Source organism: Macrobrachium nipponense, chromosome 6 (assembly GCF_015104395.2).
Source record: "Macrobrachium nipponense isolate FS-2020 chromosome 6, ASM1510439v2, whole genome shotgun sequence".
Taxonomy (NCBI): domain Eukaryota; kingdom Metazoa; phylum Arthropoda; class Malacostraca; order Decapoda; family Palaemonidae; genus Macrobrachium; species Macrobrachium nipponense.
This window is the reverse complement of record NC_061108.1, coordinates 120,009,322-120,033,731: the sequence shown is the minus strand read 5'-3', so window position 1 is coordinate 120,033,731 and position 24,410 is coordinate 120,009,322. Positions and strand designations below refer to the sequence as shown.

The 24,410-nt window shown below is 39.3% G+C and overlaps 1 protein-coding gene across 1 annotated transcript in view; it reads left to right on the top strand.

Annotated features, from left to right (window-relative positions):
* Positions 1–24,410, top strand: part of LOC135216070 (protein unc-80 homolog) — a 185,941-nt gene that overhangs the window by 65,542 nt on the left and 95,989 nt on the right. Inside the window, exons 14-20 of the mRNA XM_064251065.1 lie at positions 2,324–2,383; positions 4,984–5,132; positions 5,668–5,811; positions 10,910–11,082; positions 16,479–16,654; positions 16,775–16,947; positions 18,441–18,470. Coding sequence (XP_064107135.1) covers positions 2,324–2,383; positions 4,984–5,132; positions 5,668–5,811; positions 10,910–11,082; positions 16,479–16,654; positions 16,775–16,947; positions 18,441–18,470 — 905 coding nt within the window. The remainder of the gene's footprint in view (positions 1–2,323; positions 2,384–4,983; positions 5,133–5,667; positions 5,812–10,909; positions 11,083–16,478; positions 16,655–16,774; positions 16,948–18,440; positions 18,471–24,410) is intronic.

The window sequence follows — 24,410 nt, the reverse complement described above, 5'->3', positions numbered from 1 at the left end:
TTTGTCATCTTAGACAGAAAGAGTTCAAGATAATTATTAGCAGATGAGACTGTAGCCTGTTCTGGAAAAGTACATAACTTGTTTTATTTCAACTTTTTACTATTTATTGTTAGATATTAGAATGACGCTTTACGTTTATATTTCATTGTTTTAAGATTTTTTCAGTTTTGATTTAACGTTCCTATCCTGTGACCTCTCCATTTCATTCTGTCTTTACACATTTGGCTAAGAAATCACTATAACAAATATCTCGTAGACATTATTATGAGATGAGGACTCTGATTGTTTAGAAAAAAAAAAACAATTAATTACAGTTATAACACACCTTTGTATTTCAAAACGTAGGCCAATACATAGCTTATGAAATGAAGCAAGGCGCTGCCGTTAGTATATCTTTTAAAAAAACTCATTTTCTGAACATAATTGCGGGTAAAATTTTAAAAGTGAAGCATAAACAACCCGCTGGCAATCGTAGGTTAGCTAGAAAGAAGCCTCTTCTAGTTTTTACACACTAAATAATATAGGGAATAATAATTTCGGATTTTTCGTCGTCGTTTTTGATGTTAATCACTTTTACTTGAGAACGAGCAATAAGCGGTTATCGTCACCTCAATCTCTTGTAATTGATATGTTATTTTACATCTGCCTATACCATGATTTATTTAGTTTTTTTGACTTTTCAAGAATTGCTCTAGCCGTCTGGTTTTAGATAAAGCTAGTTATGACAGCCTTAAAGGTTCCAAATAGTTGCAATTGTAGTCTACTCCGCTCTGTACTAATAACTAAATACTATTACTTTGTCTGATAATCCTGGTATCGCGTACCTTTGGCAGTTGTGTTGTGACAATTCCATTATGGTTTCATTTTATGCTTCTTTCCTGAACTACTGGTAAAAGTTTCCATTAATTCTCATATCAATTCCATCTGCTGTTGAAAACCCCTCCCACCTTACTCCTTTCATCGTCTAATGCGTTTACATGTACGAACTAAAGAGAAATCTGTTCTGCTTCTCAAGCACAAATTACATCCTACTGTTCAGTTGTTCTGCCCATATACTAACACGAACTCTTTGATGTATGAATAAGCCGTATATCCAAAGAACTTAAAAAACAACTCTGTTCCAGACATATTTGCAATGCCAGTTTTTTTTCTATAGTAGATCGATCAAAATCTGTCACCCTGATGCTGGGTATCCCCAAGTAACTAACTATTTCTTCCCAGGCTTATTAATTTTGTTCTTGGTCACTCGAGGTCTTATAGTACCCTTCTAGTACAACAGACAGTAATCCTAACTCATTTGAGGCTATCATCACTGTGTTTGTTTGGTTGGTTTAAAGGAGAATGATGAATTGAATTATGTAGAGAAACTGGCGTTGCAGTAAGCACAAATCCCCCCAAAACAGATGCTCTAGTCCCTTAATTGTCAGTATTGAGAAAACATGTGTAGCAAGATAAAAACAGTGTGCATTACGCGCAATGGTTATAACTAGGGCATTGCATGTTGGAAGTTCCAATAACTCACATAGAATTAGCAGCTACCTAAGCACCGGATTCATAAATAGTGTAGATATTAAGCGGATATGACGTTGAAGATAATAGTACTACTAATATAAATCAAATCCAGTGGCTGTTCCATCATAATAGTACTAATATAAATCAAATCCAGTGACTGTTCCATAATAATTGTACTAATATAAATCAAATCTAGTGACTGTTTCATAACCATGTCTCTGAGTTTGGAGCTCGGACTCAGTCCCTGATAACTTATGCAAAAACACACAAGTAGAGTCGAGGTAAAATCATGCATTTGCTTGCAAGAAAAAATTCCTGAAGTTAATACTGAAGGGCATGTTTTATGAACAAGGATCGAAAGATGTATGAAGCAAGGTACTTCTTGATGTCTTGCAACTGTAGTGATAGAAACAATAGGTCAAGTCATCTTTGGATAGAGGAGGTCTTCATGTAAATCTCTGAATGGAAGTATTGTTTGAGAAAAGATGAGTTTTAGACTCGTTCTAGGACCGAAGGTCTTTCTTAAGTTTCAAATGAGTGACTTTACAATTGTAACGTCTTGTTTGGATAGTGTTTGCCTTGAGCTTACCGTTATGTTTCCCTAATTTTCCTCTTGATACCTGTTAATCTCAGGATTTGCAATTTTACGCTGTGATAGACCGCAGTTTTTTTTCTTTCTCTTTTATTTACTCGTGTAAAGAAGTACCTTGCTGTCATACCAAATACCTTCTAAAATGGTGATTTATATCCCTTCCCTCGAGGGAACGCTAAAATGCAAACCAACCCTGATTGCATCTTTCTCTCTCCAAAGGTTATATTCAGACTTGGATCCTATCCTGACAACGACGGGCGAGAGTCTAGTGTATACAAGGTAGGAAATGATCCGTAGAGACAGTGTCGTCTCTTTTATGTGTTTATTGTCCATTTGAGCTCGATTCAATATATCTTTATACACAGGTTTATGATGTACTATCTGTAATGCTTTTAGACGTATGCCTACTTTACTTGACTTCTCGTGTGGATGACTATAGACCTGTCGACCTTGACTTAATCTGTGTGACCATCGTAGTACGATTGTTAGTGCCTTTTTTTTTTATCTACCATAACTTCATGAGCAGTCAGGCAGCTGATCTCGAGATAGTATGTACAATGACCAGCATGGTTATTCTTGCCTCAGATAAGTAATCTTTACAATGTTTTCTTCATTGAGGAAAGTGGAGATTACCTTGTATTTTCTTACTGTGAAACAGACAGAAAATTAATTTTTCATCAGATTTCATCCATCAGAAATCACAAAATACCCTCCCGTTCTCTTGCAGCGTGAATGAGCAAAAACAAGAAAAATGTAAAAGCCACTGAGATATTAAACGATGAAAGGAGTTCTTGGTCACTCACAAGTACCTGTGGAAGGAGAAATTACTTAAAACACAGGAGACAATTTCAATAAAGTCGTTAGTAATAATGCCCCTTTCTGGGCGTTTTATTAATGTTATGTAAGACATGCTGTGCGGAGCAAATCTGTCCTATTTAGCCTCAAGGACTAACAAATGAAATACTGGGGTGTGGTGAATAGAATGTTTGTCTCATTGGGAACGGCTCCGAAGAAACAGATGAAAAGAATAAACGCTCCTTAGTTTAAGTGAAAAGGTGAGAACCGTACTGGCACACCATTGGATTAATGGAAAATGAGACGCAAAGAGGTCTGGATTAAAAGAAAGGGAGACGAAAAAAATATCTGGATTAACGGAAAGTGAGCCCCCAAAAGGGTCTGGATTAATGGAAAGTGAGACCCCCTAAAAGGTCTGGATTAATGGAAAGTGAAACCCCAAAAAGGTCCCGATTAACGGAAAGTGAGACCCCAAAAAGGTCCGGATTAACGGAAAGTGACCCCAAAAAGGTCCGGATTAATGGAAAGTGAGACCCCCAGAGAGGTCTTGATTAACGGAAAGTGACCCCATAAAGGTCTGGATTAACAAAATATCATTATACTTGGAGAGCTCAAGATTCCGTGAACGGTGGGTACTGCATTAAGAAAAGTGTCTATACTGACATACCAAACCGGTTCGATATTCCCGAAGTACATGAGGATGAAACGATAGTTGGAAAAGGAAGAAAAGTTGCGGAAGTGATTAGGCGAAACCCAGTTAAGGTGATTTCTCTGGTAGATGAAAAATAGGCCTAGTCCGTGGCATCTCGTTTAGCCTACCGTTTTGTAGAGGGAGGAGCCGTTACGGAGGCAACGCCTTCGCCCAAGATCCTAACGGAGTACCTACGGTCCATGAGGCGCCAGTCGACCGAATCCTGGAATGAGATCATGCTGGAATAGCAGTTGTTAGGAAAAGCTGTTCTCTTTATTTGTAGGAACGATTAATTCCAGCTAGTTGCCGAAATATCGTTGTGGAATCAGAGTTTGGAAATGGAAATGGAATATAGAATTTAGGCTATACGCCAAACGCTGGGACCATTGAGATCATTCAGTGCTGAAAGGGAAATAGTGTAAAAACGTTTCAAAGGTGCAACAGGAGGAAGACCACGCAGTTGCACTACGAAGCAATTGTTTGGAGAGGGTTGAGTGTAAGATGAAAAAAAGAGAATATGAACGGAGGTACAGTAAAAGGAATGAAAGAGGTTGATATGCTCTTAAGCAAGCTTTCACTTGCTTGGTTATGAGGGCTATAATTGGTGAGGAGTTTTGAGAATCTCTCGTGATGAATGCTTCACACAAGGATCGGGCTTTGAGTTCAGAAATTAATATTGAATAAAAAGAATATAGAATTTTATATCTTCTAACTGGAATTTTGTTCGTCATGAATTTGATGTGCATTCTTCTCCTCCTTTTTCTTACATTTCACTCTTTTTAGCTCATGCAGGAAAAGTATTAATAAAAACAATTTAACTTATAGTAGTCAAACGAAACTTTGATTTGTAATTTCTTAATTCTTGATTCTTGATTTATATCTCATATCAAAAAAATAAATTTTTGAGGAGTTTCGTAGTCTTTGCTGATTTTCATAATTTTACACAATTTAACTTTCAGAGGATCAAGTAAACAGAATAAGGGAAAACTGGAAAAGGAGAAAATGGTTGATATGTGAACAGATGTTATTTAGGCAATTATTGTGTATCTTCGAGGTTGTGCATTTGTTTTTTGTACATTAGTTTCAACGTATAGAATTGAGCGGACAATATTAAGTATTCAAGGATACAAGGCTTGGAATAGGAAAGGCAGATCACATACTTGAAATAATTTAAAATAAAAGCATGACAACATTGCATTATCATAACCATCTAATTTAGATTAAAGCATTGCCACTAATTCAACGCTTTAAAACTTACATTAATTAAAAGAAATGAAAATCTACAAGATGGTTCCACTCAAAATTATACAAATAGATTCCACAATAACAAAAAAAAAAAAAAAAAAAAAAAACCCGGATTTTTGATCATACGATCCTACTCAACGCCCTACAGGCCGAACATCCTTCGTCGCTCCTCGGGCCGCCCACCGTCGAAGTGAGCGACACCTCGATCCCCACCCAGCCTCCCTCGGTGGCAGCTTCGACTCCCACGGACTCCCACACGCCCAGGCTCAACGACGTCAACGCATCCAACAAGACCAGGTCAGTCAGGTTTGTGGGGGAGGGAGGGGGGGGGGCGGCTTTGTCTTGCGAGATATACATGCTTCATAGTGCATTTTCTTCAGTAATGTTTGGGAGGGGATGGGGAGCGTCTGGGTTGCTGTTTATTCGTTCATTGCAAGATACTTTGACCTTATGTCTTTCATGATTGTGCCTGTGTCTTTGTGATGTGGAAGTGTGAATATATTTGCAGTTTATAATAGTTATTCACAAATTCTACTTAACTGTGACAACTGCGATCTATTCAGCAACTGTTCAACTTCTCTTGACCTGTGACAGCTGAGATCTATTTAGCACTGTACAGGATCTCTGTACCTGTGACATTTGGGATCCATTTCAGCAATGTACTAGAGCAAAAATAATCATCACCCATTCTTCTGGAAAAAATACGACTAATTGCAGAATATAATTGTAAAATAACATTAGATACCCTGCTCATAGGTGTCTTATGACGAGAATAAGCTTGTTTTTTATTTATAGAGAAATTACAGTTTGTTTTTTTCTTTTTATTTTGCAGCGTATCGAACGCAGGCGCGAAGCCGAGTTCACTAACTGACCCAACTCTGGCGACGTTTTTGGACGTGGCCGTTTTGCGCTGCCTTTTCGTCCCTCAGTGGATGGAAGAAGGAGTCTACTGGGCTCTGAATTTTATATACAGGAGGTATATCATGTTTTAGAGACGCTTGTTTTTGTTTCTTTTTCTTCTGTTCTCAGGTAGATCACTGAGAGAGTTACAGTCACCACAGTTAACTCTGAAGTTTGGGTAAAAAGTTTTTCAGTTAATTACAACCTGTATTTACGACCGGGGTGAATCATTTTCCAGATATTTGAAAAGGACTTGCGTGTAATGACTTACTTTTTGAAATGAGAATTAAGGTCTTCCAATTTTAAAAGGAGGAATAATTTTTTGTTCGTGTTAATAAAAATCTGAAAAAAATGAAATAAATAAAAAAATGAGCCGGCAGTAGCTTTTTACTGAATGTTTTCGCGAATACGATATTCGGCAGTTGTCTTACGGAAAACGTTCAATTCAAGGGAAAATGACGAAATTATAGAAATCGATTGACCACCAATTGGATACTGTCAACGTCTGTGAACAAAATTGTTAATAACTGTACTAAGTTAATCACAATGAACAACACGACTGAGTTAATAACCCTGTGGTGACTGTACGCTCGCCACATTCAAAGTTGCTGTGACCAAATCGTAGTCAAACTATCTCCATTATGTTTACTATAGAGTCGAATAGCAGATGGTCATCAACAGACTTAAACTTGCCAAAAAGAGAAATACGAGCTCATTGACATAAGTCCCCCTGAAGTTAAACTTTTTTTGGAGAACCTTCTGTCAGTAAAACCAGTCTGTTTTAACTACTTAGTGTTTGAATAAGCTTTCCCACGGCCATCCAGAAGTGCATGAGATGGATAAAATGTTGATCACTTAAATACCCTTTCTAAGTAACCGCCTTCTTTCAGACACCCTTGGCTATATACCACCTCAGTAGGGTTGATTATCTTCTCTCTGTGTGCTCGGCTAAGGTTTCTCTACACACTTCTGTGTTTCTGGTTCATCTTTTTGTGAGAACTTGATGCATCCTAATATTAGACGTATTTGAATAATTGTCCAGTATCTGTTTCAGACAGCATAACCTTTTTAGATCACAAGATCAGTTGTCAACACGAATCAGAAATAATTTATAATAATTGTTTTCCAATTACTGATTGATTGATGTATATTGTAGGGTTACCAGTAAACATTTTTGAAAGTCTTCTCTTATGAAGTATGCAGTGGTGTTCAAGGATCTTCTATGCTAAAATTTAATGTGTTGAATAATTCTGTGAGATGAAAAATTAAATTATACCTTCTCATTTCTCAATGAACTCTTTTCTATGTTTTGATGAAACCGACCTTAGCTGAGCTTCCATTGGCAGAATAACTGTATGGTATTATACTTAGTAGCTTAAGCGCCTCTCTTGAGTATATAATCGTTTCTGTTTTGTCTTCTAAGCAAACCTTCAATTGGAAGTGTTAATCGCTCTCATTAATCCACTAATCCACCTTCATTTTTCTGGTTTCTTTGCATGGATATTGAACTGTGCTATTTTATATTTATGAACATTTTTCAGATTAGTAATTATTTTCCAATGGTTCCTGTTTAAGAAGTTTGAAAGAATTTTATGGATTTATTTATATGTATATACATATATACGTATAATTTTTTTTATATTATTTCATGGTTCATTTGACACTGGATTCACGCAAGTGATTTATAACGAACCGCCTTTCATTGTATCTTTTTCCATTTTTTGTTAACATAGTATATTTAACTTTCCCATAAAATTGTGTAATGATTAATTCTCAATTTCAAACTAATTTTGCAAAGAACAACCTCCCCAAAGTAAAAAAAAGAAAAAAAAAGAAAAGAAATGAAAGGTTTGTGCCGAAGGTGAGGTGGATCCTGGTAGGTTTTAATAAGGTGTTCGTAACTATATACCAGAAGCTATTAGCATTAACCTTGCTTTCCTTGATTAAGTCCAAACCAGCGATTTCTAAGTAAAAGTAGAATCTGACAATACTTCTCTTCCTTCTTCCCCCGCCCCCCACAACCCCCAAATTCCCCTCCCCCTCACTCCTCACTTCTCTAGAGCGCAAAGGTGAGAGTTACGAGTGATTGTTGCTTTTTTTAAAATTATATATATATATATTATCTAAATCTCCTTGTGGATGAATTTCTCTCTGTCTCTCTCTGTCTCTGTCTCTGTTTTATTTAGTGAGATGCGCAGAGAGTGTGTTCGTAACGTTTAGTCTGGCATTTATATTCGAGTATTGTACAGAATTAGTCCTGCTCGTCTTTCCTTAAAGTTATAACTGTTCATTTCCTTCGGTATTCAAGTCAGAAATTCCCGTTTGTCTTTTTCGTCTGTTCACCCGGAACGGAGAATGATAAATGGAATGAAAACACAACATAATACACAATTCGGGTTCGCGCAATATGCAAAAGTATCAAATGACTTGAAATGAAACTTGTATGCCAGATTTCTGGGAAGGTAAATCTAGTACATGATTGGCGAACTCTATAGTGTTAACGTTGGCTAACGTCTTAATTACGTATAGAAATTTAGTGATAACTAGATACACTTAAATATGGCAAAGAAATGTAATAAATGCTTCTTAAGTAACAGAAACTTAAATATTTTAAGAATAAAATGTGCAATGTATGAAGCGGTGTCTCATAGTAGCTGTATTGATATTTTAAAGTAATTATTAACCTTAGATATGATAAAAAAAAAATAATCCCGTGTCATCTTACCGGACGTAGTAACCATCAAACATTAAATTAAAGTTCGAGAATAGATACCGCACTCATCATTAGTTATTTACGATTGAATGAGCTGGCCTAATGCCAGCACGAACTCTTGCTCATGAAGATCATAGCAGCCGGCGGGAAGTAGAAGAAAAAAAGCACCCATCACTTTGACTTGTATTTCTATTTTCCTGCTTGATTTCAGTGACCCTTTTAACGTAGGTCCCTTTAGTCTCAAGTTTTTTTCTTAGGACTAGAACTAGCTGTGATGAAATCTACTAGAATCCCAGCATCCTTAGACGTAGCCTGATGATTCTTCCTCTTGTATTTTTCCCCCACTAGGATATTGTGACCCCAGATCCCCCTTCGTAGAGAGAGAGTCATATTTATTTCCAAGTACCTTCAGTTCAAAGTAGTTTAGATGTTTCTGAATGACCTTCCATGGATACTTTTAAGGCCATTCATGCATTCATTCATTGACTTCATTTGTTCATTCGTTCGCTGCAAACGCCTTTTGCCCTTTCATTGATTATAAGAATAAATAATCTTCGTTTTTTCATATTGTGGTTGTTTCTACTTTAAACGATGATAAGATTCAAAGAAATGTGAGACAGTGGATCAATAACGTAACTTCTCTTTTGAAAGGGTGATGGGAGGTAGTACTATTATTCAGAAAGAAAAAAAACATAATGAATGAGTGGATAAAGAAAAATTCTTGAATAAGTAGGGCAATTAGGCGTTTGAAGTTTCTCCCCAACATTTATACAGATGTTTCCACGCCTTTATAATGAGAGAACTGGCAAACCGTAGTCTTGGATACTTTTCAAGAGAAATCTTTGAAAGTAACTGCAAGATTTATGCGTTGCTATTTCATATCACTAACAGATTCAATAAATGTAGCAGAGTTCTATGCAGTGAGGATATGTATTCATGGATAGAAAGAACTTTTATGTCATTGTTTTCAAGGCTCGCATTAATTAAAACATGATCATTTGTATCAAGGATTCACAGGCAAAAGTTATCACCGTCTTAACTCACCATTTGAGTCTCTTCTTGCTAATTAGGTGTTTGTATGAAAGTTCAAAAGTCACTGTAACAAACAAATATACTTTAGTAGGTTCACATCAACCGTGCATTTGATGTCTAGGCCATTCCCTTACGACGCTCCTGATTGGCTGTTGATAAGCCAATCACAGGGCTGAAAACTCACAGTCTCTCGACAGAGTTCACATAGGCAGGATGTATGTTCCACCTCTCCTGAGGGACACTTTTGAAAGACGTATCCCTCAGGAGAGGTGGAACATAGATCCTATCCATGTGAACTCTCGAGGGAGACTGAGAGTTTCCAGCCCTGTGTCTGGCTTATCAACAGCCAATCAGGAGCGTCGTAAGGAACTGGCCTAGACATCAAATGCACGGTTGATGTGAATCTACTATAGTCACTTTATGATTATGTTACACCAGATGAATGCTGTGCATCTAAGAACGAAGGTCTTCGGGTGGTATTTTGGCGGAATACTAGATAATTCATTTTCGCGTAATTGTGTGGTAGTACCCGGACCACCACCGACTCTTAGTAAGCGGATTTGTAAAAAAATCGAGTCTTCGGTATCCAGATGAAACGGAAGTTTCCAGTTCTCTGATTTGTGGACACTGAGAGTTTTAGTGTTCGTGGTATAGCAGATTCACATCAAGCGTGCATCTGATGTCTAGGCCAGTCCCTTACGACGCTCCTGATTGGCTGTTGATAAGCCAATCAAATCGCTGGAAACTCTCAGTCAGCCTTTGTCGAGAATTCACATAGGGAGGATGTATGTTCCAGCTCTCCTGAGGGATACTTTTGAAAGACGTATCCCTCAGGAGAGGTGGAACATGCATCCTGCCTGTGTGAACTCTCGAGAGAGACTGAGAGTCTTCAGCCCTGTGATTGGGTTGTCAACAGCCAATCATGAGCGTCGTAAGAGACTGGCCTAGTAGATACCAGATGCACGGTTGATGTGAATCTACTATAGTATGTCATTACAATGATTCACCTGCAGATGATACCTAGGATAGAATGCGATATGTTTTGACTTTTGCATCTCAACCAAAAAAGAAGTATCTAGCATTTGCGATGAGGCTTAGAAGCGAAAGCTATCTTAAATAGTTCTAGATAAAGTTTGCACACTTAATAAAAAACACCAACTTGGCATCTTTATTTTGCTCTAACTGTGTTAATCCTGCAGCTCATGTATATAGATTCATTTTCCTTCAATGAAGTAAAGTGTTTAGCCTTCATACCAAGTGAAATTAAGAGCAACAAATAATCTGAAGTGATTATACTGATACTTTTCACATACTTAAGAAAGCCACTCATTGCTGTTTTACATATTTGCAATTGCTGTGAATAAAGCCGATTCATTGCTTTTTTTTTTGTTTCCAAATGGATTAACTTTTCCCTTTGATGGTGGGTCAGGCTACAGGACATTGGAGAGGAGACGGGGCATACCATACCCCCTCGAAGACGAAGCAATTCTCTCCCAATACCCAAGATTCACGTTTCCCTCCACTGTGACCCTGCAGAGGAGAGGAAGGCAAAGGAGGTCACTGAACAGAGCGACCAGTCTTCCTCGGACAATTATATCAGCGGTAAGGATTGCTAATGAGTTATAGGTTCATGTCGCCTGAATGGGGCAATTGCCATATCACTCTTTAGGACTAAAATGATGTCTCGGGTCAGTTAATTTGGCATTGTTAAGGGCCCCGTAGGGAGGTAGTGCCGTCAGTGGACCTCATGCGGGGCACTGTAGGCCTTACTTAAGGTTCTTTGCAGCATGCCTTCGGCCCCCAGCTGCAACCACTTTCGTTCAATGTACTGTACCTCCTTTCATATTCTCTTTCTTCATTTTACTTCCCACCCTCTCCTAACACTTGATTCATAGTGCAACTGCTTTGAGGTTCTCCTTCGGTTACACCTTTCAAACCTTTTACTGTCAATTTCCATTTCAGCGCCGAATGACCTCTTAGGTCCCAGTCCTTGGCCTTTGTCCTAAGTTCTATATTCAACTCACCATATTGTTAAGGGTAAACATTGTGTTTGGATGTGTGGAAATTATTACACATTGGCGCTTATATGGTGGATGAAATGTTCGAGGTCATTGATAGACATCTACACCAGTCAATTGATAAGAATGCAAGTCGTAATAGTTATCTGAATCACTGAGTGGCAACTGTATTAGTGCCAGGGATTCTGGATAAGTATCTTATGTTGGTAGAGCACTAACTATAAAAATGAAAGACTGTAGGTAAGTATCTTGTAACAGTGTGATGTAAATTCTTAAGTAGCGAAATGTACAGGAGGTATCATATGTCAGTGTGACGACTATCACTATTCTCTGTTTTTTTTCATCTGCCTATCTGTGGTGTTTGCGTATGGTAACACTGTGTCCCGGGCTTTAGATAGTTACGCTATGTGTAAGTTTTAGGTAAATAAACGGATATCTTGGTGTACATTTGCAACTCAAAAGTGTTTTAATAATTTACTGTATGCGAATTACACCGTTAATATTCAAAATAGGATATTATTATAATTGTTGAATGTAAGCTGAATGTAACTATCTAAAGCCTGGGACGCAGTGTTACCATACGCAAACACAACAGGCGGGTGGACAGTTGGAAAAAAACAGAGTATAGATATTTGAAGCCTGCGGTGTTATGACTAACCATCCTGTGAGTATGGAGAGAACTACATGGATGGTAACCTATTGTCACACGAGTTTCATGTATAAAAAGTACTAATGAACTTTGAAGGCCTTATGTCAGTCAAGTTATAACCACTAATGTGAACAGAGCCGTAAGTTATTGAGAATGTTGAAAGGTATATATGGTACTGTACATCAGTACTCAAATATAAAAAAAACATTTATTTTGTAGTTCTGTTTATTAAACCATTCTGATTCCTAATTTAAAAACTATGTTATAAATGATGTTGTATTTGCATATGACTCTTGATAGATTAGAATGTTGCTGTTAGATAACTGATAATGGCAAATTGTTAGTATGTGTATGTGTATGTGTGAGTGTACGTAGCCTAGAGGTTTCAACTTTGTGTCCCTCCCTTATGCTATGGTTGACGGTAGCCACTTCCCTCTACAAAGTCAGTGAAACGAAAACGAAAGATGTTTAAAATGATTAGATTTTTTCAACTGAAGATTGATTGTCAAGTCAATGCTAAATATGACAAGTCCACTGAACTCTAGGTAGTAAGTAAACCACGGAAAAATAATTCAACATCAATGACTTCTTTGTTCGATTGTAGAGTTAAAGTGGCACAAGGTTGAATATTTACCTTTACGAGAGACTTTGTTCCTTCATGAAAAAGTAGTATATTAGAGAAAAAAAAGCCTGTTAATACCAACTCTTAGATGTGAATTAATTTTGTTTTGGTTCAATTTCGAGGGATTGATTAACCAAGCGCGTGAGTCCTTTTGTACTTTTTGGCTAACATGTTTGAACCGTAGTTTACCCATTAGTTTCTATCAAGTATAACCTTTAAAAAGCTAAGGTGTGTCGCTATGTAGATATTGATAATAACTTGCATGTTAGCATTGCCAGATTAAACAGGTATAATGGTCGTACATTTGCATAATGCAGTTGTTTGTGCTCATAAATCATGCTGTTCACCAACTCCCATTTTATACCTTTTATACCACAAGAGTCTGAAACGTCTTCTCGAAGTGGCCAGAATTCGAGTGACATAAGCTTGAGGAAGTCCCTCCTGCTGCTGTTGTCTCATCAGACACCCTCGGAAAGCTCCAATGAAAGTACAACGACCACGCCCGAGAAGAAGATGCACCACTTCAGGTTCTTCCCTCCGAAGGGCAGCATGCTCTCCATCAGGGACTTCTTCTTCAAGGATAAAAAGGGTGAAACGTGAAGTTCTCTGAGGACTGTCACACCAGTTACATTTTGGCTTCCTTCCTGCACAGAAGACCAAGGCTGTTTCGTATGCAGACCAGGCACAAGAAAATGCTCACGACCCTTGTTGGGCCGGCAGCCAAATTTGGTTTATTTTTTCTTATTGCACCGAGCTTATTGATGGTGTACCCGTCACGTTTATTAATGTTCTTCCTGCAAACATTGTAGAATAATTTGTTGTTCACTAATGGACTTATAATAGCGCCATGTTTTACGTAAATATAAAAAAAAAATGTCGGTTGATTGTGGTAAGTGTCCCATTCCAGTCCCTCTTGTAAAGATGTCTTGCTTTCCACTTTTTGTTATGTATCCTTTTCCTTTGTGCTTCTTGAATGTGATAAAAAAAAGGTCAGAAAAGAAATGTGATCAAAGCAAAAAATAAATTTCATATTGCAGGGAGGTTAAACAGTCCATTTAAAAAGCAAATCCTACGATAAACAGATATTCTTGTGAGAATACAACTCATTCTTGCAATTAATATCATGTTTAGGAAAAAATATAGCCTGATGCTATCCACAGTTTCCTTGTTCACATGCTTTGCCCTTTTCAAGTTTATAATCCGTATACTATACACTTACAGACATCACTATTTTTCTCTTTGAGTCCCATTTAACATCTACACCTCACTTCCATAATGGACACTGGGCGGAACATCGTTATGCTTCTGATTATTAGCTCTCTTGACCAATCTTTGTGATAAAATTTTGTCCGGATTGCACTACCTTCCCTCTTTCACCTGTTCTGAACGTCTACTTCCAGGACCCCGTTGATTTTCCATCACTGTATCTTTATGACTTTCAATTACTTTTATCACCCTTTGCTTTTACTTCCTCCTCGTACAAATACAGATCTTCTCACTGGTCGTTGTAACTTCTCTGCACTGTCATCAGTTAACAAATATTGCCACTTGTACATTCAATCTCATGTTTTTGCCATTTCCTGATTCTCCACATACTGACGCGTATTCTAATATAGAATAAGTAGCGACTATTGCTCTTTTGCAACCACAGACCAGCAATCAGTCCACATTCACAACGCATTTCCACTGGATTCCTCGCCATTCTAATGCATTTTATGCACAACTAATCTGTCATCTGCTTCATATCTATAGTAAGCATCATTTCTCTTTTCCTTGTCACTTATTTATTTAGCTACTCGTCTAGGCTAACCATCCCCATTTTTTTATACGTTTCCATGGTGTACCAAGAGGCACATCTTACCTTCTGGCATCTCTGCTCCACACAAGACACAATCACTTGTCATCCCTGGTATCTTTACGTGTTGCATTTCATGCATTTCTGTTTGTGCCAAATTCACACATACGTATTCCAGTCGCAAGGCTTTAAATCTTGTTCTTTTTGCGCACTTACAAAGCCCATACCCTCAGCCATTTGGATGTAATACCATACTGAACTGGGTGATTACTGGTGGTCCTCCAGAAGTGGCTTATCTGCAATTTAGGGCAAATGTTCATCCCCAGGGAATCTCTTTTTCATTGGCTTTACTCTTCATGGGCCATTTTTGCATTAAGTGTTCCAATTCATCTGCATTCACTCAGGCACTGATGTCCTTGTGTTACCTATTATTACCACTGTGATACCTGTCAGTCATGGATGGTAAACTGACATGACATCCTCACTTGCAGTTTACATGATGTACGCGGATAAGGGCAGTCAGAAATGACTGGGCCCTTTGGATATTTTGTAGTAGAACCTACTATTACAGAAAACAGTATTAATGAATGAATGTAGGTCGTAGCACTGGATTCTATGTCATTTTACATTCTGTTGGCACTAACACTATGATTTCTGGGAATGAAAATGAAACTGCTGTGTGTTCTCTAAATAACTAGGTTTGCCAGAACTAAGAAGATTGTCATAAATGTTATGAATATGAAAATGAAAAAGTTGATAACATATTTGTATATACAGTTTTATATATATATATATATATATATATATATATATATATATATATATATATATATATATATATATATATGTATATATACGTATAGATAAAGGTAATGCCACGGAGGAAAATTACCTTTATTTATACATAGCATCACGTTTTATATATTTCGTGATTAAGTAATTCATATATAAACGTATGTAAATATATAAATATATAATTAGACATATATAGATATAATATATATATATATATTACACCAATACATGTACAATTATATGTATATATTACGTATATTATATGATATATACACACAATATATGTACATATATAGTATATATATATATACTATATATATATATATATAATATATATATATATATATATATATATATATATATATATATATATATATATATATATATATATATATATACATACGTATGCATATACATATATGTATATACATACGTATGTATATACATATATATGTATATACATATGTATGTATGTCTAAGTATATATATTTTTACATACGTTTATATATGAATTACTTGATCACGAAATATATAAAACGTGATGCTATGTATAAATAAAGGTAATTTCCTTCCGTGGCATTACCTTTATCTATACGTATATATATATATATATATATATATATATATTATATATATATATATATATATATATATATATATATATACTATATCTATATATATAGAGATATATATATAATATCATATATTAGATATATATATATATATATATATATATATATATATATATATATATATATATATATATATATATATATATATTACACGCACATTTAAAAACACAATAAGCTAAAAAAAATGTTTTCATGATCATGTTGCTAAATTGATCTGGATTTCATATATCAGTGTGTGGTACATGATGGTGTTTACATGTATTGAATGTTTTAAAAGGTGGATATTTGTTCGAATTACAAGCTTGTCCTTACCTGTATGTTTAGCAGGAATGCCACCGTTTGTCGAAGTCGTGGTTTTATTCACGTAGCAGAAAAAGACCTCGGCTGACTGATGATGAGATAGATGTCGAAAGACGTGTTTGTTTAAGATGATCATTGGGCAACCAAAGGTTCTTCTTTTTTAAAAATTAATGTTCTCTGTTTTCAGACCACTTCTGCCCGAGGAGGGAAGGCCTCAGCACCCAGGGTGGCAGCACCAGGAAGAAGCTTAAACTCAATGAGCTGAGGGCGTTCGTGGAGACGAAGCTGCGGTCCTGCTCGGAGAAGGCGCTCGAGAAGATAGGTCACGAAGACTCGAGGAGGTCGTCAGTCTCGGATGATCAAGTAATACGTCCATTGGTCATACGTTGAAGTACTGTGAATAGAGGCAATATGCATGAAAATACACATAAAAGAAAGTAGTTTACGTCATCTAAGGAGGCACATCACCTTATCTCTGACCAGGACGGGGACAGGGGTGATTTCGGCGGCAGTTCCTGGGGTGTCGAGGGTGAGCAGAGGTCACGCCCGCACTCCGCCCTCGACCACTTCGCGGAGGATCGCCCACCGCCTTGCATTCCATCTCCCAGGCTTCCTTCCTCAGGACTGGTGAAAGGCAAGAGTATGCCTTCTTTAAGGTAAGACAACTCTTAGCCAGTAGGTAAGATGATCTGTCGAAGGGACTTGCTTGATCGTAGTTATGTTCTCTGGCAGTAGGCAGCTCTTGAAAAGGGCTCCGGTGTCTTTTAAGTGCTGTCATTCTCGAAAAAGCCTCTTTTTCTGCAGATGTTTCTTGAAAGGAGCGTTAGTGTAGGCCCGTAACTCCTTTTTTTTTCTACATACAACTTGAAAAGGATCTCCATATAACAAAAAAGCTTTTGATAAACGGATTTTGTTTGCAGGCAGCTCTTGAAAGAGGTTTCAGTCTGCATTTAGCTCTTGGGAAAAAAAGGCCCTTGATTGGAGGTAGCTTTAGGGAAAAGGCTCTGGTGAAAAGGTCTGTTTATAGATAACTTTGAATAGAGGGCCTTCGACAGTAGATGGGCCTTAAAAATAGACTTTGTCTGCAGATAGCTCTTCCAAAATGGCAGACTGCAGGCAGCTCTTAATCAAATGACCTTTGTCTGCGGATATAACAAATAAATAATATGAACCAAAGATAGTTACGTTTTAGGGACTTTTCCGTAATTATTTTCTGTAGAAGTAAACTAGACAACGATAGTCAAGTTTTAGGGAATTTTCCGCAATTATTTTCAGTAGAAGTAAACTAGACAACGGTATATATTAGCTGTCAAATTTGTAGTGAGATATCTAGAAAATCATTAACTTTTTCTATGTCTTTCTTTCCCCATGTAATGTTAAAGGTCAATAACTCCCTGTAGTCACTGAGTCCCTTTCAGAATTGAGTACCATTTTTTCTTTGCTTTGTTCAGCTTGTGGCCTCAAAGGATATCACTTTACGAATCTTATTAGATTTTTTTTTTATATATGACCGTGTCCTTTAACATTGTATGTCTCAACAATATAACAGAATACTACATAAATTACAATATTCATATCTAGCTTAGGACTGCCACTTGCAGTGTTTCTGAGAAAAAAAAGCTGATTTCCTCATACCCATATTACTCCATGCTAGATAAGCAGCTAATTAAGGAAGAAAGTTATCTATAGTTCAGATTAAGTTACAAAATGATACGGTTAATTGAAGTGCAAATTGAGATTTCAGTGTTGAAGTGTAAAGTGCCATTTAAGTGTAAAGTGTACAGTGAGTTTAAGTGTTCATTTGCTCTTTTTTATCTCAAGCATTCTAGTCATCTCTTTATTTTTTTGATATTGTTTGTGTCTAAAAAAAAATCATATTGCCTTCGAAGGCGCTCTTTTTTTTTTTATTCCCTCTATGTTTTATACAAACAGGCTTGATTGTGTTTTAACTGTGTGTGTTGAAATATCGGACCGTTTCAGTGTGTTCTGGCAATGGATATTTCTGTATCATTGTGTCTCCCCCTTTTATTCTCTCTTCCTCTCTTCGATGTGAGTCTGTGATTTCTCCCGACTTCTTTATGTGTCCCTTTTTTATCATTCCTTCTCTCACTTCCGTCTTCTTGTTCTCTCCCCCTTGGCGACCTTACAGCAGCCTAACTGACGAGCTGCCTAGCTTAGGGTAAGTGCCGACAGCCTCTCATTCTATGCATCTCCCTCGAAATAAACAAGAGTCAGTCACAATTCGAGCGAAGATTTGAGTAGCGATCGCCCAGCAGTTACCCCTTCCGAGGTCTCTCGCTTTCTATACAGTCTCGTTTTCTTTAGTTTGTACAGCGGTGACTATCTTGTTATTTTGTCCAATACGCGTGACTGCTGTCGATATTAGCAGTCATATTTTAAAGGTGTTCGGGGGTACTATGCGTCTTTAGACTCGCATATCATTATGTGAGTAGTGATTTTCGTAACAGAAATAATGTGGATTCATTAACATGCGAGACTAAAGACATGTTTGACAGTTTCTTCATAGTTGTTTTTAATCTTGACCTCAGAATAAGATTGACTGTAAAGAAATCGAGCAACCTTCAGTTCTGGGCATTAAAACGAAGCTATTGAAATTGAGCTCGAATTCAAAAAAGTATGTCTTTCTGAACTAGTATTTTTCTTTTTTTCGCAAAATATTTTTTAGTGACCAAGAGGGAATAGCTTCTAGTACCTACTAGTCCGAAGCTTCTTTCCATAGATTTGATTTTGATTTTGTTTTAGCAGTGCCCTTGAGAAAGGAAATATTTTACTGTCGTTATTTTACCGAAATGTTATTGGCTTTTAGCGCAAGTTTTTAGATTTTTGTAAAAAGTTGCTAAATAGAAATGATTTTTTTTTGTATTATTTTTTGTTATTTCCGGTTTAGAGACTTTTGCATAGTTGTGCGTAAAATAATATATTTTTTTCTCTATCATACTGACTGATGATGAATAACAAACAGTGAATATTCCAGTTGAGATATTAAAAAGATCCCTGAATTTCCTAGATGATCTTTTTCTCTTTTCTATTTCTGTTTTCTTTCCTTTATCAAATCCTACAAATCTCGTTTAGAAATGATTTTCACGACTTTCTGTTTTCTTAAGAGTGCTTGCATGCATGCTTCTAATAACGAATGCATCTTGAAATATAATGCTTGATTTTAATGGATAGCATGACGACAGACGCTTTTTTTTTTTTCGATTTCTGCTCATTGCCGCTGCGCATGCGCAGATCGGTTGAGACGAGGCTAGAGGGCTTATGTTGGTGTTGTATATCTGCATGATTCTGTGAGCACCTTTGGCATTAAATCAATTGTAGTTTTAATTAAGTTTATTGGAATTTAAATGGAATCTCTTAATATTTCCATATCGGGGAATTTGATGAGTAAACAGCCAGCCTTGAAACAAGATTTTCCAAAAGTCTTTTGATATAATAATCAAGTCGTTTTCAATTGCAAATGGTGCGAATTGTGAGACTCGGCAGCTTGAATCAGCTGATTTTGACAGCTCGTATATCGCTGAAGTTGAACTTGAGTACTTTGTTGTTCATGGAAACAGGGAGCATTGGGACGAGGTAACATGAACTTAGTACACAAGAGAGTCAAGCTGAATTCGAAGATATGTTTCATCCTTGCAACTGGGAAATTGGTGTCTCATGGTGGTGTTACAGTGAGGACTCTTCTTGTTCTGGCATATTCCAACATGCCCTACTTGGCTTTCAGAATGAGTTGGAAATAGTTTTGTGCATTTTATAATGTAATGAACATTGGACTTCCCCTCATGTGGTGAAATGTAGCCATGATTCTTCAGTGTCCTGATTGTTTTCCGTTCTGTCAAAAGACATTGAATAAATCTACCCAGATTCGTTTTTAAAGAGCAGAAAATTATTTGGAATTAATTTTTTATTCTAGCTTGAAAGGTATCATTATAAAGTTTGTGCTCAAGTTTTGTCATATTTTCTAGTTTTTTGTTACAGATTAATTTAAAGAATGCTAAGATACCTTTACAAGTGAAAGCTTAAACTGAGACTGAAATAACTTGTATGAACAAGTCTTTTCCTTCCAAGCTTGTCTACCAGCTGTCATAAAGTCAGAGAGTTCTGGCCAAAGTAACATTACTTTGTGTACGCAGAGAGTCTGTCCAGAAAGGCTTGTCTAGCTGAAATTCATAGTTAGTTTGTGGGCACGATTTGCCTAGGAAAGTCTCTGCAGCCTGTGCATTGATTCATCCTCTGGTCTCGTGGAACAAAACTCCACCGACAGATGGATGTGACGGCAACTGGTTTTTCATTGAGTGTTTAGTATGGTAATGCACTCGGAGGACTTATGGAGACATGAGTATTTCGTAGACACACCAAACCCGTCACTTGTGCTAGATACATAAATGTAAGAAAGCAGTGTAATTGAAGGATTTTGTGTTTGAATTCTAGTAAAAATCTATCATTAATTTCACTCGGGACGAGATGGACAAATCCTTCCCTTCCGTTGGTGTAACGGTCAAGGTTTATGATTCTCAGTTTCTCACTTTTGTATATAGAGAGCATGATATTGCTGGGTAATGTAGTAAAGCTATGGATATCAAGATGACTGCAGTGAAGTATTTGAATGTTCAGTTGTATCAGCCTATGTTGAATTGAATCCCCACGAGTAGTGCTTGGAAATGGACCACACCTGTCAAATTCTAACTAACAAAGGGTATGAAATCTGGTTGATAGAGTTCTTAAAACAAACATGCTGAATGCATCCAGGATATGTTATTCAGCACTTACGAGAATTAAGGGAAGGCCTCCAAAAGCAGAGAATGAAGAGTCACTCCCCGTGACCCTTTCAGAACCACAAGTCTGAGAGTCTTCTGTCAATTCATTTGGAAACAGTAATTAGTTATTAAAAATGTAATCACTAAGGAATGAGAAAAAACTGATTAATGTTATATTTATATACTGTGAATGTATCTGTTAAACCAGACCTAGTAGATCAGTGGTTCTCAGGTAGGTGGGAATTCCTCCCTAGGGGTGAATTTCAGAGTTCCCGGGGGGTGGGGCAATTCCGACCACAGATTGACAGGTTCAAACTCACTCTGGGACCACACAAAACTCTCTGTGCTTCGGTCCACACTACTGAGAGGTCACTCTGGGCTTTCTCTCCGCTAGCTTGTGTTTTTGTGTTAGTATTTTCATGCACATTATTTTGAATGCACCTTTTGAGGCCGACAACTTTGGATATTTGTTCCGATACGGTATACAAACCCTCGGTCCTTTACAATAGGAAGGTACTTAGCGGCAGCTGAACCGGTCGTAAGGTTTCAAACAAGGGGTTCGGTAGTTAACTACTTGTCCAGCAGTTAGCGGTACGCTCGACTGCGAGGCGAGGAGTCACTTTCAGCCGCGCTCGTGGACAGATGTGCTGCTCTTCGTCTCTGCCCGCTTTTGTCGTATGCTTGGTTTTCTTCACTGTGTGAAGACTTTTTCGCTTTTTCTTTTACTTGTGTGTGTTGCAAGTACAAAAGTAAGTGCGTGTCTGTTTTGGTTTTCATTTTTATTATGGAAATTTTGCAACAAGATCCGGAAAACCCCCTCGCCCCCCCAACAACCGTAGACTATGCCCGGGTATTGGGGGCCGTAAGTGTGGGGCTTTCCGCTCTTCTGTGGAGGTAGATCCTCATGATTTTTGTGCTCGGTGTAGAGGGCGTGAATGGTCTCGCACTGAGACTTGTGACACTTGTATCTTTTGGTCGGAGGCTCAGTTAGAGCGCTACGGGGGGAGGAAGAAACTGCGGAAGCCGGCTAAGGAGTCATCAGAGGCCTCCCCGGCTACGCCCTTGGTCACCGATTTGTCTTCCTCCTTTCTCCCTCCGGCTCAGCTCCCTCGTATGGCTCCTTCCTCTTCGGGGAGGTTTCTCGCTCCCTCTCCTCCCTCGATCAGTCAAGCGTACAGGAGGGGGTGAGATACTCCGACATCCAGTTGTACTCAGGGTCCTCCGTTCGCTCGGGCTGGGAACTATCCCCCCCCGGGCGAGGGGGACCCTCCCACTAATCTACCCGACTTTTCCTCCCTCAGACTTGCTGACCACGGCGACGATCTCGGTAGGGCCTGGTACTCGCTGGGGCTGCAAGGGACACCGACGGTCCAGGGGCTGCTTAGTCATCTGGCGAGAGGGGTTATGCCGGTTACACATGGGCCTACCACCACGACGGTATCCACGCCGGGCTATGCTGCTTCGCCTCACCTGGTATATACGCAGCACATAGCCACGGTGATCCCGACAGCCGCTGTGCAGGCTCCGCTGCCTGAGGTTTCCTTGCCTGTTGCTACGCCGCCTATTGGTTTTCCCACTCCTGCCGCAGCCCCGGACTTCCGGTGTCCCAAGAGCTTGCCGCTAGACCTACCTCCTGTGCAGAGGATGCTGCCGGTTCCTGCCCCGCCCCCTGTTCCTGATTTTGTTGCCGCTTCAGCCTTGGTATCAGTTCCTGCCGCCGTCGTTCCTGCCTGTGGTGTTGCTGCTCCCACCCTAGTTCCTTCCGGACAGATGCAGTCGGGCCCTGTTGCTTTGGCAACTGCCCCGGCTCCCGGCTGGATGGAAGACCTGACGGTGGTGCTGAGGAAGCTGACGAAGAGGAAGAGGAAGAGGAGGAAGGTGTCGTCTTCGTCTTCATCGTCTTCTTCGTCGTCGTTGCCTGATGCCGCTTCCCCTTCAACTTCTAAGGCCCCCAAGCCGAAGAAGAAGACTGCCTCCTGAAGGGGACCCTGCTCTCGTGAGACTGCTAGTCTGCGGTAGGGCCAACCTGGTTCTCCGGTGTTGAGACGCTGTTCTCACCCGAGTGACCAGGGCGGCTGGGCGTGAGGCGGCTCTGGGTCTTCGCAACAGACCGGTGCAGAGTTCTTCCTCTCTCTTCCTAGGAGAGATGGTGGACGCTGCGTTGGAAAGACGGCGCACTGACGACAGTGACCCTTTAGTACACCAGGCAGTCTCGAAGGCGTCTTTGCAGCCTCGAGTTACTGCGGCCAAACCTAAGAGTTTGGTTAGCGCTTCATCTGCGGCCAAGACGATTGCATCGTCGAAGCCCAAAGGAAAGACTCTGCCTTCAACTTCTTCAAGGGGCGACCGTCACCAGCCCTCCTTCTCACGAGGGGGCCCGGGTAAGAAGAAGTCGAAGAGAGCTGGGAAACGCTAGGGACGGCGTTCCCCCTCACCTGCTGCTGGAAGTGGGGGGATGCCTGGCGAGCCATTGAGCAACACGGCAGCGCTACGGTGCGGAGACCTGGATAGTAAATGTCCTTCGGGAAGGGATATTTACTACCCTTCGAGTCTCGGCCACCCCTTACCTCCAACCCGGTCCATCTCCAAACCTACGTTCCTGGCTCGACCATGGATGTGATGCTTCGGCAGGAAGTAGAAGCCATGCTGAGCAAACGAGCTGTGGAGATTGTTCAGGATCAGTCGCCAGGCTTCTACAGCCGTCTCTTCCTTGTGGAGAAGTCTTCGGGGGGCTGGCACCCTGTGATAGATCTCTCTCCCTTGAACCGATTCGTTTGCCAGACTCGGTTCATGATGGAAACAGCACGTTCTGTGCTCGATTCCATCAGGGAGAATGACTTCATGCTTTTTGTGGATTTGAAGGACACGTATTTCCAGATACCCGTCCATCAATCCTCCAGGAAGTACCTCCGCTTCATCCTCGACAGGACGGTGTACCAGTTCAAGGCACTTTGTTTCGGTCTCTCAACCACCCCACAGGTGTTCACGCGAGTGTTCACGCTGGTTTCGGCTTGGGCCCACTCGGTAGGGATACGTCTCTTGAGGTATCTCGATGATTGGTTAGTCCTGGCGGGCTCCCGCTCGCAGTTGCTGCAGGACAGAGATCGACTCCTCGAATTCTGCCGCGATCTGGGAATCGTTGTGAATTACGAGAAGTCAGAGCTCAAACCCAAGCAGAGGATGAAGTACCTGGGCATGCTGATCGACATGGCAGCAGGGCGAGTCTTCCCCGCAGATTCGCGGATCAGCAGGTTCAGGGAGGCAGTAAGACAGTTCCTGTCTCGACAGGAGCAACCAGCTCAGCAGTGGCAAGTCGTGATCGGCCACCTGTCGTCTCTCGAGAA